We start from the raw sequence: 18,575 nt of genomic DNA on the forward strand, positions 1-18,575 counted from the left end.
TATATTCTGAAAAACTTATTTTTCCATGTGCTAATTTTAATGCCTCATTTATCATGGTTTTCTGTCCAAAGCCAAAAGATACTCATAAGCACATGCACATGCTTGTGTGTTGTGCACACACACACACACACACACACACACGATTAAACAAACTCCCAATCCAAATCCAACAGTAAGTCATTACCTTAAGGATGACTGTGATTTAAGTGTTCTGATGGTGGGTGCTTCTTCTTTACTGATTTCCACATTCTCAGAGAGTGAAGCTGTTTCTGGAAGCAAATCTTCAGCCTTAAAGATCGACTCTATGGTTTCACTTCTCTTACTAGTTAAACTATTTGAAAGTATGTTCTGATTACCACCATCATCAAATGACAGTATACTTGAATCTTCTCTGTAGTTTAAGACACTATTTGAATCTGTATAAGATGAAACCTTTTTGCCACTTGTTTCTGATCCAATTTCTCCTGAGCCACTTTGGCTAACAAGTCCACTACTTTCAACTTCGCTTATTTTCCCTAAATTTTTATCTGATAAATAATTCAGAGAAGAAATATCTTTTTGCAGATTTGTATCACTAGCTGATTTAAAAAGCGAAGAATCCTTCACAGGGACATGACTAAGGTCAACACTCATAGATCTGTTGTCCGACATATGATTAAGAGTTACACTTCTAATTTGATTTATTCCACTACTAACATGTTTTCTTTTTGAAGGCAAAAATTCTCCATTTTCTGCAGGCAGATAATCTGGAACCATTGGGCTCACACTTTCAGAAACAGGAGACTTAAGAGTATTTGCTTGATCCACAGGATGTAGCAAAAGAGCCACTTCTGCACTTTTAAGTAAAATTCCGATGCAAACAGATGTCTGACTAGCTGGACTGCCAGTCACAGCTTCTACATCTTTCCTTAAATTCTCTGAAAGCAAAATAAGTGACTCATGGAGGAAAAGCAAGAGCAAATACTGGTAGTGATTGATTTGCATACTGACATGTTTACGAACGTGAACCAGGACATGAATATCTGCATCTGATGATGGTGAAGAAAATCTTAAAAATGTATCTGAAGAAGGTTTCTGACCACCACTGGTCAAGGGATCACATTCTGTACTGTAATACTCCTTCAAGAGCTTTTTTCGCTTCCATCGGCCAGTCAGATCACTAGACTCACTTTGTGATGTATTTAGAGAGATTTGATTACAAGTCTGCAGCGACTTTTGTGACACTGCATACCTTTTTGGTTGACAAATCCAGATGGAAAGAGGGAAAGAATCTACAAAATTTATTGGTCGTCCTTTTCCACTTTTCATCCCTTCATAATCTATCCAAAATTGAGAAAAGTACACAGCCCAAACATCTGTGGCAGCAGAGGTTTTAAGAGTGTGTTTATTCAGCTTGGGAGTAACATTGCCTTTATAAACTTCATGCAGTTTGGTATCCTGTTCATGAGCATGTCTCTGGAAGATTGGATGCAGAAGATTAAAATTGTCACCAGATTTGGGGAAACTGGTATATGTTTTACTGAAAAAATCACAATCTTTGAAGTCTTGAAATAAAGCTTCTAAATCAGAATGTCGACAGTTTGGACAGTGTCTTGTATTTGTAGCAATCATTTCAGAACTCTGAATAGAAATTGCACGTGGTTGATCTTGATGACATTCAGATTTCATTTCAGAAGGAATGACAAACTAGAAGAGAAAAAAAAACTAATCTAGCCTGACTTACAAATCCACACAGCTTGAAGATAAAATAATATGACAGCACAGAAATCCTTTTTGACATTTCTCCCCAAAACACTATTTTTCTATCCTGACATAAAATATTCTCTCCACCCAAATCTTATTAAACCAAATGAAAAGGTTTTAATGATTAACAACTAACAAAAGAACCAAAGGGGAAAAAAACCACAATGAAAAATGTACATAACACACATATTTGTAGACTATCACAAAATAAAAGGGACAAAACTGAATTAAATCAAGTAAATCAATTATTAAATGCTTACTATGCCCTGAGTGTGTGTGTATATATATATGACCTGAGTATGTAAGTGCCAAGTTTGGAAAAGAGAATTTTTTGTCATAATATTTTAACTTTAAGTGATCTGGAGGATGACTAGATAAGTAAATGGAATGACTGGATAATTGTCATTTGAGCCATTGATTTGGGAGAACACTATTAAGAAAATAAACATAGGAGTATAGGTCAAACTATTTAGTAAAATTATTTTCTAAGATAATAAAGCCCAGTCTTCAAAATATTTACAACAAAGAGTTCAAACTATACTATTTTTTTAGCTTCCTTGCTTTAAAGTTCAAATATCCATGGAACTCTGATTATCAACTACTTGGCAGCAATAAAAAGGAACTTTCTATTATCTTTACATATTAATAACAGAATAAATGCAACAAATAAAGCCCAGACACAATTTTAAAACTTCACTGTATTATTTACCCTTATTAAAAAAAATTTATCAGCTCTGGTAAAAAGCAGGGCGAAAAAGTGATATTTAGGACTTCCCTGGTGGTATAGTAGCTAAGAATCCACCTGTCAATGCAGGATACACAGGTTCAATTCCTGGTCCGGGAAGATTCTACATGCTGCCAGGCAACTAAGCCCATGTGCCACAAGCACTGAAGCCCACATTCTAGAGCCTGTGAGCGACAACTACTGAGCCCTCACACTGCAACTACCGAAGCCCATGTGCCTACAAACTACCCTCTGGAACAAGAGAAGTCACCACACTGAGAAGCCTGCACACCTCAACTAAGAGCGGACCCTACTCACTGCAGCTAGAGAAAGCCTGGGCACAGCAACGAAGACCCAGTGCAGTCAAAAATAAAACAAATTATAAAGAAAAAGTAACTTATTTCTACTGCTTACCTCCAAATGGATGAGCAGTGGAAAAAATAAAAAAAGAAGAAAAGTAGAGAAAGAAGGAATGGGGAAGAGAGAGGAAGCAGTCCCTTAAAGCTTCTATAATTGAAAACAGATTAAAATTAAGATTGCAATGAAGTTGATTTATATTTGAGTACCCATCTTAAATCCTGGAAATTACAATGCTGGTAACTTTTCTTCTGTAAAAATGGTTTTATTCTCACAGCCACTTGTTTATATGGTACCTTTAGCATTAAGCCATCGACTCGAATATCAACATGCTCATCAGATTTTGAATTGTCATTCAACTTGTACACAGCCATAAATTGATTAAGACTTTGTTTTAAATCCAACACAAACTGATTTAACCATAAAATACTTCTTTCATCCACAGTAAACTGTAGTGCATTCAGCTGGCTATAAAGGTTGGGAGATGGAACTGTGGAGAAAAAAAATTTAGAAAGATTTTTAATAAACCGATAGTTCTAAATCTTCCCTGAGAACAGAAAATACATGTTTAAGCTTTATTCTTTCCACATTAACATTAAAATGTTTTACAATGTTATTTACAAAATTTAAGTGATACTATATGTGGAAGGGGATGGTAGCACATGTCTGGAGAGACAGGAAACATCTTCAATGCTTCACTAATAGAAAACTATACAGTTTGATCTAAATCTGACTGCATAAGTAAGAGGTACTGTTTAGATTTCTTTTCCTAATGTTACAGTCACCAAGAAGCAAACTTCAAAAATTTTACCTTCTTGCTCAAAGTGTCAAAGGATCACATCAAAGTTGTGATCCTCAGTCACGTATTTCTACAAGGATTTACTACCTGACTTAATTTGAATTCTCTAAAATGAAAGAACCAAGCCTAATGACTAATTTCTTATGAAAGTGCTAAGTGAGACACAAGTTTTATTCTCCACTTAATCCTAAGCCTAGAACAGTATCTGCTGCTGCTGCTGCTAAGTCACTTCAGTCGTGTCCGACTCTGTGCAACCCCATAGACGGCAGCCCACCAGGCTCCCCCGTCCCTAGGATTCTCCAGGCAAGAACACTGGAGTGGGTTGCCATTTCCTTCTCCAATGCATGAAAGGGAAAAGTGAAAGTGAAGTCGCTCAGTTGTGCCCGACTCTTAGCAACCCCACTGACTGCAGCCTACCAGGCTCCTCCATCCATGGGATTCTCCAGGCAAGAGTACTGGAGTGGGGTGCCATTGCCTTCTCTGAACATATCTGGTGCCAAGTAAAAAATCATGTATCTCTTGAATAATCAATCAAACAAATACACTCATAGATCCTCCAAATCATTGGACTCTTATGGGTTGAATAAACATTTTAGTGCTAATTTATGTTAAACTAATATTCATAATTAGAGTGTATCACTCCCAGAAATCTGTATCTATTGCTTCATAAAAGCCATTATCATTTTCAGAGTATTCTGGTGAAGATCTTTTATTCCAAAATTTCAGACCTATTCACTTTTACCAAAGCAAACACTGTGAACATCTAGAACTTTTAAACTATGCTAATTTAAGGAAAATAAACACAAGGTGTGAGATATCAGTAGAGAGATGACATTGTGACAATGTCTTGAAGAGGATTTGTTTTCTTTCATTCATTTACTTTCTTTCAGCAGATTCAAAGAAGCCAACTACATTAACTGTATTGTATTAGGCACAAAGAATATAAAAAAGGTCACAGAACTTTCCTTTAAAAGTTCATGGATGATTACAAGAGACATATACGAAAGTAGAAAAATTAAAGTACAACAGAGACATCTTATTGGGGATGTGGAGGTGCTTATCTTCAAGGATAGTAAGGAGGTGAGCTGCTGAGGCAATCACGTTGAGGGAAAAAAGGAGAGGGAATCTCAAATATAGATTAGTGATAATGGCAGCCATAGAGAGAAACAGAGAGTAAATACAGTCCAGAAGAATAGAAGAACTCTGACCGCAGATCTGGGACAGAGGAAGAAACTTAGTACACTAAGCAGTAAAAAGATCTATATGCAGTTTCTAACAGGGGTCTACTTATGAAATAGGTTATTACGTAGCTATTAAAGATATTTAAAATAAACGTGTAGAAAACTAGGATCATTAAGGGTAAAGGTCAGAATGTAAGTCAAATATGTTAAACAAATGCATACATTCAAAACAGGACTAACAACACTATACTTATTGCTATGGTCTGAAATGCATCCCCTCAAAATAAATATGCTGAAGTTCTAACTTCAAATACCTCAGGAATAAATGTATTTGGAGATAGGCCTTTTAAAAAGTCAATTATGGTCAAAATGAGTTCATACGGGTGGGCCCTAGTCCAATATGACAGGTGTGATAAGAAGAGATTAGAAAACAGACACACACACAGGAAAGACATGTGAGGAGACAACCATCTAGAAGCCAAGAAGAAAGGTCTCTGAGGAAACAGCCATGCCAACACTTTGACCTAGAATTCCAGCCTCTAGAACTATGAGGATAAATACATTTCTGCTATGTAAACCACTCAGTCTATAGTATTTTATTATGGTAGCTTTAGCAAACTGATACACTTTTATTAGCATAAGTTCTCTCTAAATTGTAGGCTCATGGGCATTTTTTTTTTGGGGGGGGGCGTATTTTCTTTATATATAATATATATTGTGAGCATGTTATATTTACAATTATAAAGAAAAGATTATATATTTTTAAAGTTGGAGCACTTAAGAGAAAGATGAAATGTGAGAACTGCAAATGAATCCCTCCCTGTACGTAGGGATTCAATATGTTATGTTCTTTATTTCTGTATATGTGAAATTTTCCATAATAAAAGTAGTTAAACATAATCAACCAGTTTCACTCTTAAATATTAGGGGGCTAAGATTCAAATTGCTGTGAAGGAATTTTATACTTTTATCAGAAGAAAATGTATAGATTATAGAATATTTTAATTCCCTTGGTGCACTTTAACAAAACTGATAAAAATAAACCTAGATTAGAAGTCAGAAATCTTGGAAACTATAGGCTTTACTCTGAAGAAAAATTACTAGTTCAACGAATGAGACATTATTTAAGGAAAACAATGGGGGGTGTTGGAAACAAAGGGATTGTCCAATTACAGATAAATGACTGCAAACAACTAGAGGGCAGTGAAATACAATTTGGGGGTGAGGATGGGATGGGGTGGGAAGAATTTTGATTTAGAAAACCTATACTTGAGTTTCAGCTGTGCCACTTTATTCTTTATGAGGTGCTGAGCAAATGCCTTAAACTATCTTAATTTTCACAGTTTCTGTCAAGAAGGTAGAAGAGAAAACACATTTGAAACATACAAAAAGACCACTGAAAAGCATGAAGATGGTGAGGATTAGATCCTAAACAATTTGGTACAAATGAGGATTGAAATAAAATAGCTTGATATTTTTTTTTCAAAGTAATTTCCAGGATATCTTCTTTTTTACAAAAAAGGCATGAGCATCAGAAATTCCCTTTGAAACAAAAAAACCTATATTAAGTGAATAATAAACAAATGGGCTAAGTAGGCCAGAGAATTTGGAGTTCCACTTAAAAATTAATCCACTTAAAATTTAAAATAACATAACCCATTTAAACAGCTTTTTTCAACTATGATTTTCAACCAAAATAATGAAAAAGGTACCACATAAACAAGGGCAAATTTTTGTTTGAAGAATCAGATGAACTGAGACAACAGCAAAGAACACAAATGTATAGTCATAAAGTAGCTTACAAATAAAAATTCATGTAATTCAATGTTTCTAACTAAAGACAAGTGCCAAAAGTTGTCCAAGGTATACATCTGGGTATCAAAACCCAGCCTCCCAAATTCTCTATAGCTAAACGGGTAACTTCATCATTCATTTTTGAATGAAATATAGTTTTATATAAATTAAATATAAATGTGTTTTACTAAAGAAAAAACATTGATCTTAATCTACAAATAATCTAACTTTCATTCATTCTTTCATTTAACAACAGCTGCTAAGAACAAAAATGAGTCAAACCTCAGGAATAAAATTAAGCATGAATACTACACAGTTCTTGATATGAAGGATGCTACAAGCTAGTAAGGAAAAAGAACACAGAAACAAATAATAAGTATGTAAAAATGCTATATTAGAGTTATATACAAAACACAATGATTATTAAGGGTAAAGAACAATAGACTTCCATCTTTCTTTTTTCACATTTATAAAACTCAAAAACTTGGAATGAAAAAAAAAAAAACTTCATGAGTAATGAACAAATAAAAACAAAATAGGAAATGCTCTTACTTGGAAAATCCTTCCCATCTGGATAGTAATACTCTGTGAACTCTATATAGACAGCTGACATTTCTTGTGGAAGATACAGGGATTTTTTATTGCAAGAAATCATACTTTTAGGGGAAGATCGACATTGTTCTGCTGTAGAGACCTAAAAAAAGAAATTAAGTTTATTGAAGTAACACTAAACAAAGCCCTTTCCACCAAAGATTTATGCAACACAAACATCATTTCAAATTCTTAAAACTATTTCCAATAATTAACTGCCACTGTAATCTTTATTATATATTTAATTTCACATAAAACTGTTTTAAAATAATACAATTCAACTTATAAAAACATAAACTCTTTGGATTCTCATCAATGACAAACTCAATTCTGTACAAATTTCTTTGCAAATTTACTACTCTGAGGCTTACAACAACAAAATATTTCTGTAAGACAGTACAAATATACAAATGGCAGAGTCAGGACAAGATTCAAGTTTTAAAGACTAGACTACTTCCCAATTACGTACTTCATAATAATTCTTTACTATAATTCATTACTATGAAAAATAACATAACTATATACAGATCTTTAGTTTAGAATAATAAAAAAATTATGGAGATGCGCAGTGGTGATAATCACACAATAATGTGAATATACGTAATGTCAATGAACTTTACACTTAAAAATGGCTAAAATGATAAATGTTATGTATATTTTACCACAATAAAAATTTAAAAATAACAGTGCAACTATAAATGCTCCTGTCAAACAGTCTGAGCTTTCTTCCAAAAAAACTATTAGTTTTAAGATTCACGTTACACATCTTTCACTCTCCACAAAACAGCTAATTATAATTACATCAAAAGCATGTATACAACTCTTCAAAGTTCAACAGACAGCATCTTATCAATTTCATTTATTTATGCTTGCTTAGCAGACCCAGGGATGTATCTCAAAGTTATTTTTTTTCATTCATTCAACAAACATGTATATTTCTCACACAAAGTAGATACTCTTCACTGGTTTGTTTCCTTTTTATAAATTGCTAATCAAACTAAATTTAAGTCAGTCCCTTTTATTATCTGATAAGTTTTTCTATGTACTCATGGAAACAAATTCTTTTCAACTCTAGAGTGTCAAGTTATTTTAGTAGATAATAGTTTTTTTCCTTTTTCTTTTAACCGTTAAAAAGTTTTTCAAATTGGGATGAACATACTATCTTATTTTCTTCCAGTTATTTTTGCTCTGTTTTGGTTCTCTGTGTATGTGGGATTTCTTTATTGTACTTCATCCTTAACCATACAGGATTATGGGTGATCCTCCTTCCCCATTTCCATATGAACTTATTCAAATATAATGCATTACATATAGAATACTAAGAAAGAAACAATTACACAATAAGAAAATAACTCTTGCATCAATGCATCTCCAAACTGGCATCATTGATATCTGAGGACAGATAATTCTTTGCTTTGGGGGCTGTAGAATGTTCAGCAGCATCACTATCTCTACCCACTAGACATTAGCAGCAACCCCCTTCAGATGTGACTACCTCCCCCGGCTGTGACAACTGTCCTCAGACATCACCAAGTGTCCCCTGAAGGGCATAACTGGCCCCAGTTAAAAATTACTAAGTAAAATGAAAATGTTTCAGATAAAACCAAGTTTCAAAGACATAGACTTATCAAAATATACCAGAATAATTCATAAATGATAATATATACTTGAAATCCTTTATTTAAAAAAAAAAAAGGGTCATTTCCCTATTGTGTTGGTCTCAACGATTGGGATGTCAGACCATGTTGTATAATTATAGCCTGAATAAGACTGTTAGTATAAATGGGACAGAGTTCTTAGCTATAAAGTAATGTTCACAGGATAATCAATACTTAGTTTGATTAAGCAAAAACTGTATTTTAGTTTCCTCCATGAAGACCTTTGTGTAATATGGAATCTGGCCTCCAAAGAGAGGTCTGTCTGGTCTTTGTTCCTGCTCCTGGGAGCTAATTCTAAACTCTTGGAATTTCCTATTCATGAAAGACCTCTGAGACCACAACTGATAGTATATGCTTTACAAAATGAATCAGAATGGGACTGACCACATTGGTAAGTCTTAGTGGTATTTAGAGGGTGAAGGCTCGTGTCATCTGGAATCAAGTCCACCCATAGAGACTGAATTCAACTACACGGGCAATATTTCATGCATATTATTAAATGTTCATCCTGGGAGGCAAGGATGTTCTGAACTTGGAGCCCTCTCAAACTTCACTCTAGGCTCTCTTCCTATTGTCTAATTTATATCCCTCCCCTGTAATAAATGAGACGCTGAGCATAACTGATTTGAGTGTGTTCTGTGAGTTTTTCTAGTGAATTCTCAAATCTGCAGGCCAATCAGGGAAATCCGAAAACCTATGGTTGGAGTCAGAAGTCTTGAGCAGACTTAGCAGTATGGCAAACTCAGCACTTAACCTCACATTTTGCCTAATTCTGGGTAACCATACAAACAAAAATCAATGAACTGGTATTTTCTACTCTAGTCATTTCACAAAGCTGGTCAAGATATTTATAAATAAAATGGTGGCACAGTTTATAAGAGCTGCTTGCAGGAGATACTAAAGGTGTTTATCAGAAGATTTAATTTAAAAAATAAAACATACCTGGTATATATTGAAATCAGCAAGTCTAACGACAACAGAACTAGACATTAACTTCACTTTGGATTGTTGAGATAACGCTGAAGGCTTTTTAGAAGCCCCTTTCAGAGCTGAATCTTTCTCTGTGGGAAACAAAAATTCCTTTCAATTTAGAGTAAAATTATTTTTAACAGTCACTCTTCGATTGTTAATCAGCTACTAGAAATATAGATGAACCCAAATTTCTCAAACAAGATAACATATGTGGAAACACTTTATATATAAATTGATACAAGAATGTAAGTTGTTATGATGATTACTTTCTTATTTGTGACGATTATTCTTTAAATGGGAATCATATCACACTTAAGAAACTCTCATACAGTAACTTTTGGTAGAACTCTTACTAAAAAGAGAAATCTACCTGTCATTTAGGAGTCTGTAATATTCTACAAGGGTATTACTTTTATTAGTCATATTAATTTATAAAGTCCTTTTATCTATAATCCTATGATCTGTATGAGGTACAGGCGTTTTAGACATTAATTAAACACAACACAACACACAGGGTCGCTAAGAGTCAGACATGACTGAGCGACTTTACTTTCATTTTTCACTTTCATGCACTGGAGAAGGAAATGGTAACCCACTCCAGTGTTCTTGCCTGGAGAATCCCAGGGACGGGGGAGCCTGGTGGGCTGCCGTCTATGGGATCGCACAGAGTCGGACACGACTGAAGTGACGCAGCAGCAGCAGCAGCAAACACAATACTTATTTACAGAAAATATCATATGGTGAACATACACATTCATACATATACACACACACAATTAATACTAGGGGAATGACATAATGTTGTTATAGGTAAAATACCTGTTTGTGTGTGCTGGGGAGAGGCATGTGTTGGGGATTTAGGAGGTGAACCTACATTATGATCCTTTACAGCCTGTTTAAGCATTTCAACGTTGCACTCAAATTCATGTAACAACTCGTTGGCCCATCCATTTTTTGTTTTGGTTGCATCACTAAAATACATCCAATGATTACAACTATCTCCTGTAAAATGAATAACAAGTATTTCACTGAAAAATACACTTTTCACATATTCCATTATAGCAAAGCTTCTGATGCTCAAGCTGAAACTTCAATACTTTGGCTACCTGATGCGAAGAACTGACTCATTGGAAAAGACCCTGATGCTTGGAAAGATTGAAGTTGGGAGAAGGGGATGACAGAGGATGAGATGGTTGGATGGCATCACCGACTCGATGGACATGAGTCTGAGCAAGCTCCGGGAGTTGGTAATGGACAGGGAGCCTGGCATGCTGCAGTCCGTGGGGTCACAAAGAGTCTGAGCAACTGAACTGAACTGAACTGAACCGAAAGCTTCTAGTAATATATTTATTTTCTCAAGGGATTCTTTAATCTTCCAATAAATTTGAAGCTTTCACCAACTACAGACATTAATCTTCCTATAAAATATGAGTAAAATATTTAGAATTGAGAGAGAGTATTAAAAGAAAATAACCTGGGAGGATTTGTATCTATAACCCAGGCTTAGCAGACCATCACTCAAAGTTTCAATAAGAAGCAGCACTGGCAATCAACCTCCATTGAATGCTCACCCACCTGGCATAACCCCATTAGATAGAATCCTGGAAAACACCATAGAGAAAAAAAGGTTCTTCATCAAAGACGTGTTGTAAAGTAACTGCCGATATACTGATATATATATGTATCTTTGGAGGAAAAAAGGGTTAAGAAAATAAAATCTACTTTATGACTACAAGTTTTACCTCACAAATAGGAAAGATTTCTATGGTAAAAATTATATTCAATATATGTAAGTAACCAATGAATCAGGAGGACAGACAAAGCAACACAAAGTCCTTCAAACAAAGTCCTTTAAATTCTATCAGGTACTGACACAGAAATGAACAATACTGGAAAACTGAAATTTGTGAAGAGAAAAACTTGATCATATTTTAAAAGTCCTAGAAAACTCTTTATAGCTATCTGTTTTTCCTTATTTGTATGAATTAAAAAATAAGTCACATATCACCAAAATGCAAAAATGGATAAAAGGTCAAATTACTTAATTTGGCCATAAACATACGTATTTTAGTTTTCATTATTTGGGGAGGGAGAGTACCTATCAATATTTGATTATTAAAGAATCTATTAAATCGTACCTATTGATGAAATTTACAAAGTACAGAAAAGTTTCAGAAAAGGTACCTGGAATCCTACAACTTAACTAAAATCGCTGCTACCCTTTTGCATTACTTTCTTTTTTTTATTTTTGAATATACATAATTTAAAATGAAAAATATATTAATAACTTTCTTTTGTCACAGCTAACAAAATAGTACAAATGTAGTCTTCTACATTCTAATCTTTCTCAATTTCTAACAATTATACTTGCTAATAATCTATAGAAACCTCAACATAAGCTACATGAATGTTTTCTATGGCAATTATATTTTCTTCGTAAGATACTGGCCAGGGGAAAAAATATCAAGTGTCTTGATCTCTTTTCTCCTTAAAAAATTAAATAAAAACAAGTGCAATAGACTGGCTATATAATTTTAAAGCAAGATTTACATAATTTAAAGAAACTGTTATACAAACCTGCTTTGTGATAAGGATAATAATCTATAGTTAGCTGTGTAAAAGACAGTTGCATAGCCCCTCCAGTGATACGTCTGTTTGACTCTGGGGAAAGAAAAAAGTGAAATTGAAAGAGAGATAGAGAAAGAAGGATTAAGCAAATATCAGAAACATTTCATTTACCACATTGGCAGTCCAAGCAGTGACAACTGTCTCTGTTACCAAGGTTAATACAACAAGGATTTTAAGAAATGCATTCAATCCAGTAAATATTTATTGAGCCCTTATCATATGCAAGTACTAAGCTAAAAGGTAAGGATACAAGAATAGCAGAACTTTAATATTTACTGCCCTAACCAGATGCCAGGCACTGTTTTAAAAATTTTAAGTGTACTTATTTGTTCTTCATGATGAATCTATAAAACAGGTAACATTAATCTATTTACTTAACAAAATTAAATAGGTCAAGGTTGTACAACCAGTAAGTGCAGAGCTGGTTTTGAAACCAGGAAATCTTAACCACTACATTACACCATCTTGCCTCCTATTGAAGAAGCAATTGAATCTACTAGTTTAGGTGAATTATCTAAAGTCACATAGCTACATTAAGACTGGAAGTATCTAAAACTGTTTCTATTTTGTTATGTCTGTTCATATATTTTGTGTTTTAGATTCCACATATACATGAGTTATAGATAGGGTAAGGGAGAACGGGATAAAGGCAGTCAAAAGGTATAAACTTTCATAGTTACAAGTACTAGGAATATAATGTACAACATGATACATATAATTAACACTGCTGCATGTTATATATGAAAGTTGTTAAGAAAATAAATCCTAGGAATTCTCTTCACAAGGCAATATTTTTTTAATTTCTTTAATTTTGTGTCTATATGAGATGATGGATGGGCACTATATTTACTATGATGGTCATTTCATAACGTATGTAAGTCAAATCAATATGTTGTATGCCTTAAACTTATGCAGTGTTACATGACAATTGTATCTTGATAAAACTAGAAAGAAAAAAATTAAAAGGTTAAAAAAAAAATCCAAAGGTAAAGTCAGTATAACTCCAACATAAAAATCAAATATTAAAACAGCCCGGACAGTATTTTCCTAGTGGTACAGTAGATAAGAATCTGTCTGCCAATGCAGAGGACAAGGGTTCGATCCCTGGTCCAGGAAGATTTCACATGCTGTGGATCAGCTAAGGCCATGCACCACAATTACTGAGCCTATGCTCTACAGCCCGTGAGCCACAACTACCAAGCTCACCTGCTGCAACTTCTGAAATCCGTGTGCCTAGAGCCTGTGCTCTACAAGAGAGGCCATGGCAATGAGAAGTCTGTATACCACAATGGAGACCCAGCACAGGCAAAAATAAAAATAATAAAACACCCAGCATGAACTAAACAAATACAAATTAGTATAAAGCTATGTACATACTCTCTATATAAATTTAACTCCAATTTATCTCACCTGGTAGAATTTCTAGTATAGAACTACAATCCCATATTTAAAACACTTGGAGCCTAACGTTTCAGAATTGCTTCAGATTTTTAGTAAAGTAATATGGTATGTATGTGAGGGTGTATGTGTGTGTTTGTACATACACACAACACGGCCACCAGGTTCTGAGGCAGCACGAAGTAATGCGTGCTAAGTCGCTTCAGTCATGTCCTATTCTTTGCGACCCTATAGACCATAGCCCGCCAGGTTCCTCTATCCATGGATTCCCCAGGCAAGAATACTGGAGTGGGTTTCCATGTCCTCCTCCAGGGGATCTTCCCAACCCAGGAACTGAATCCGTGTCTCTTAATGTCTCCTGCACTGGCAGGAGGGTTCTTTTACCACTAGCACCACCTGAAAAGTCTATACAAAGTAATGAAAGACAGTAATTCTTCAGCAAAACTCAAGTATTTACACTAAGTGGGTAAAATAAAGATGATAAGTAGCAACATGCTCATTAGATAAACTTGTGCCAGAAAATAAACTCTTTACAAACTTATGAAAAAGAATTTCGGGCCCTTCTGGATTTTAGAATAGCAGAGAATTGATTATAGATCTGTATTTTGGCAGAGGGGTTTTCTCTTTAAATAACATCTTCTATATTGTTCTGTAAAGGACCAACCTATGACAGCCTATTAAAAATCAGAGACATTACTTTGCCAACAAAGGTTCTTCTAGTCAAAGCTATGGTTTTTTCAGTGGTCATGTATGGGTGTTGAGAGTTGGACTGTGAAGAAAACTGAGTGCCAAAGAATTGATGCTTTTGAACTGTGTGGTGTTGGAGAAGACTCTTGAGAGTCCCTTAGACTGCAAGGAGATCCAACCAGTCCATCCTAAAGGAAATCAGTCCTGAATATTCATTGGAAGGACTGATGCTGAAGCTGAAACTCCAATATTTTGGCCACCTGATGGGAAGAACTGACTCATTTGAAAAGACCCTGATGCTGGGAAAGATTGAAGGCAGGAAGAGAAGGGGATGACAGAGGATGAGATGGTTGGATGGCATCACCAACTCAATGGACATGAGTTGGAGTACAGCTGATGATGGACAGGGAGGCCTGGCATGCTGCAGTCTATGGGATCGCAAAGAGTTGGACACAATTGAGCGACTAAACTGAACTGAACTGATAAGGGAATATAGAATGAGGAATGTAAAAGAGCTTAGAAAACACTTTTCTCTGTTTTTTGGCTTATCACTTAACCTTGACCCCTTATTTTGATATTTTGGTTTAACTTTTTTTGATTTGCCTTTCAAATCACTAAAGCAGAAGATGCCACCTATAAGCCGAATGACACAAAGGTAGACAAACAAAAGACAACAAATCTCTCCAAATTTCAAATCTTCTTTAACCTTTTCTGCTCCATCTTTTTATCTGGCAGCTGATATCTGGTTGCCTGAGAAGGCAGGATAACGTCTATGGCTAAATATCAGGGGTTGGTCTCAGTATTCACTCTCACAGTTATAAAAATCCAGAGCAACAACTTTCATAGACATAGTTTTTGATTCAGGTCTGAGGCCCACAGGTTAGATACCTCCATTTAAAAGAGTTTGAGCTTGGACTTCTCTGGTGGCAGAGCAGACAAGAATCCACCTGCAATGCAGGACACAGGTTCGATCCCTGGTCTGGGAAGACATCACACGCTGTGAAGCAACTAAGTCTGTGCCACAACTACTGAGCGTTCTAGACCTACAAGTTGCAACAACTGAAGCCGAGTGCCACAACTACTGAAGCTTGTGCCCTCTAGGGCCCACGAACTGCAACTACTGAGCCCATGTGCTGCAACTCCCAAAGCCCGTGCACCTAGAGCCTGTGCTCCACAAGAGAAGCCACCAAAATGAGAAGCCCATGCACGGTAACCAAGAGTAGCCCCCGCCTGCTGCAACTAGAAAAAGCCCACACAGAGTAATGAAGACTCAACACAGCAAAAAATAAAACAAGCAAAAATCTAACAAATAAAAATAAACAAAAGATTCTCAGCTTGATTCTCATGCTCATCAAGGTTTGAGAACCAATGTCTTAGAAGTAGGACAGTGAAACCTTCTAACAATTATGGGCCAGGGACGCTCTGAAGGATATACAGAAATGCCTAACACTTAGAGTACAGAAACACAGATTTTCAAAGTGACCAAGGGCAGCTCCCTGTTAACCCATTACCTGTGTCCATTAAATAAAGAAAAATAAGAGAAGCTAAAGCTAAAAGAAAACATTTTCCTAATTGGAATTTGGCTTCCTGACCAAATTTAGGGAAGATCTGGAGTAAGGAGACAAAAAAAATTTAGTCACATAGTTGTGTTTATATGCACAAAGGGGTAGAAAATAGTAGATAAACCATCATGCTGAAAATACACATGTATCACTTCTCAGCCTCTGAGCTAAAATCAAGTGAAATGCATGTGCAAATAATTATGACTTGAGTATGAACTAAAATTTAATTTATGAACAATTTCAAAATTATGAGAAAGCTAGTTCAAAGCCAAGTCTAATTTTTCACTATCTTCTAAGGACGTCAGTCTTTAAAAAAAAAACAAACCTAATTTTACCATTAGCATTGACAGCCAACAATTAATTATATTGAGGCACTAACTTGTAGCAAAGCAAAATAAAATTTTATACCAATATATAATCCTTAAAATTATACCTTTCATCTATGTATCTCAATGAATGATAAAATTATGATCAGTTATTTTAAGAGTAAGACTACTTATTACATATGAAAAACAATCCAGATGTGCAGTAAATTTTAGAGAAAACCAAAAGAGTTTCAAATAGCAGTGTTTATTACCTTTTTCTTTAGCATGAATATCATCACATATGTGTAGATCTAGATGAGAAACCACTAAATGATGGGAGGTTTCTTTAACATCAAAGTCACTGAACAGTTTCACAATTGCGTCACTTAGATCAGGAGCATTTGAAGTCTGTGGTGTCTTCGCATGCTGGGTAGATGGGGCTACCGCAGAACTCTAAAAGATTTAAAGCTGCCTTGTCACTGCAAGTTAAATATTTGTCATTCCCCACTCAAGAAAACTTAAATATTTTTAATAATAAAGTCATAAAAAATAAGCAAATACATTTTATTTTGCATCAGTAACTAAGTTTCCCTAAAATATTTTCTAAATTATATAGGAATAAAACTAAAACTAGAGAACTATAAACGATCTGAATATGAACCTAATATCTGAATAGCTATATTTACATGTTTATAGCCCTTCCTGTTTGAGAAAATATATTTATTAACTATTAAAGGCAGCTTATTTAAATATTACTAGTTCTATATATTAAAAATGAAAACAAATGTGAGCCCTGTATCCATTAGCTACATACACTATTATATGCCCTGAAGAAATAAATAATTACTTTGTAAAACCACTTGTGATATTATTTAGTACTACAGGTGCTATTAAGAGGTGTGGTATATCTTTTGAACTTGAAGAAGCCAGAAAACAGCTGAGGTTTATAACAGTTTGTGAGTTCACATTCTTTGCTCCCCAAAGAGAGAAAACATAGTATACTGTTGAAGTATAAAGACATTTGTGAACGTTCAATAGCTTAAAATAACTCTACATACATAAGTATACTATGAGATGATCTGTATATCTGTTAACCATAAAACTATACATGAAGCTTTCGTAACAATTAAAAGAAGACCAGATTTGTTATTTCAAATATTTTTAAACTTTCTAAGAACAATTTGTTAACAAAAGTATAGTTATTTACAGAAAATTAAAGTACTATATACACAGCTTATATACAACACATACCTTCTTCATAGTAAGAACTATAATCATACTGTAAAAAGAATTTCAAAGTGTACTCAGTAAATGAGAATCTCGATGAAAATGACTGGGGCCACATTATTTAAAGGAAAACAAAGATGAAACAATTGTGAAGCCTTAAATTCTAGGGATTCAAGTAAGCTTTTTTACTAATTATTAAACTGATTTTCATCAGAAAAATCACTTTTTCTTATGTTTTCCCCCATCCACTTTTAAAGCTTTCAGTTCAGTTCAGTCACTAAGTCGTGTCCGACTCTTTGCAACCCCATGAATCACAGCACGCCAGGCCTCCCTATCCATCACCAACTCCCGGAGTTCACTCAGACTCACGTCCATCGAGTCAGTGATGCCATCCAGCCATCTCATCCTCTGTCGTCCTCATCTCCTCCTGCCCCCAATCCCTCCCAGCATCAGAGTCTTTTCCAACAAGTCAACTCTTCGCATGAAGTGGCCAAAGTACTGGAGTTTCAGCTTTAGCATCATTCCTTCCAAAGAAATCCCAGGACTGATCTTTAGAATGGACCGGTTGGATCTCCTTGCAGTCCAAGGGACTCTCAAGAGTCTTCTCCAACACCACAGTTCAAAAGCAGCAATTCTTTGGTGCTTACCTTTCTTCACAGTTCAACTCTCACATCCATACATGACCACTGGAAAAATCATAGCCTTGACTAGACGGACCTTTGTTGGCAAAGTAATGTCTCTGCTTTTGAATATGCTATCTAGGTTGGTCATAACTTTCCTTCCAAGGAGTAAGCGTCTTTTGATTTCATGGCTGCAGTCACCATCTGCAGTGATTTTGGAGCCCCCAAAAATAAAGTCTGACACTGTTTCCACTGTTTCCCCATCTATTTCCCATGAAGTGATGGGACCGGATGCCATGATCTTTGTTTTCTGAATGTTGAGCTTTAAG

General features: G+C 35.1%; 1 protein-coding gene across 3 annotated transcripts in view; it reads right to left on the reverse strand.

Annotated features, from left to right (window-relative positions):
- Positions 1–18,575, reverse strand: part of UHRF1BP1L (UHRF1 binding protein 1-like) — a 93,799-nt gene that overhangs the window by 27,068 nt on the left and 48,156 nt on the right. For all 3 annotated transcript variants that reach the window (XM_010831588.1, XM_010831589.1, XM_010831590.1), the window contains 7 exons: positions 16,672–16,852; positions 12,397–12,480; positions 10,639–10,821; positions 9,790–9,908; positions 7,151–7,292; positions 3,121–3,314; positions 185–1,686 (listed from right to left, as the gene is read on the reverse strand). In XM_010831588.1, coding sequence (XP_010829890.1) covers positions 185–1,686; positions 3,121–3,314; positions 7,151–7,292; positions 9,790–9,908; positions 10,639–10,821; positions 12,397–12,480; positions 16,672–16,852 — 2,405 coding nt within the window. The remainder of the gene's footprint in view (positions 1–184; positions 1,687–3,120; positions 3,315–7,150; positions 7,293–9,789; positions 9,909–10,638; positions 10,822–12,396; positions 12,481–16,671; positions 16,853–18,575) is intronic.

The sequence above is a fragment of the Bison bison genome, unplaced genomic scaffold, assembly GCF_000754665.1.
Source record: "Bison bison bison isolate TAMUID 2011002044 unplaced genomic scaffold, Bison_UMD1.0 scf7180017864529, whole genome shotgun sequence".
Taxonomy (NCBI): domain Eukaryota; kingdom Metazoa; phylum Chordata; class Mammalia; order Artiodactyla; family Bovidae; genus Bison; species Bison bison.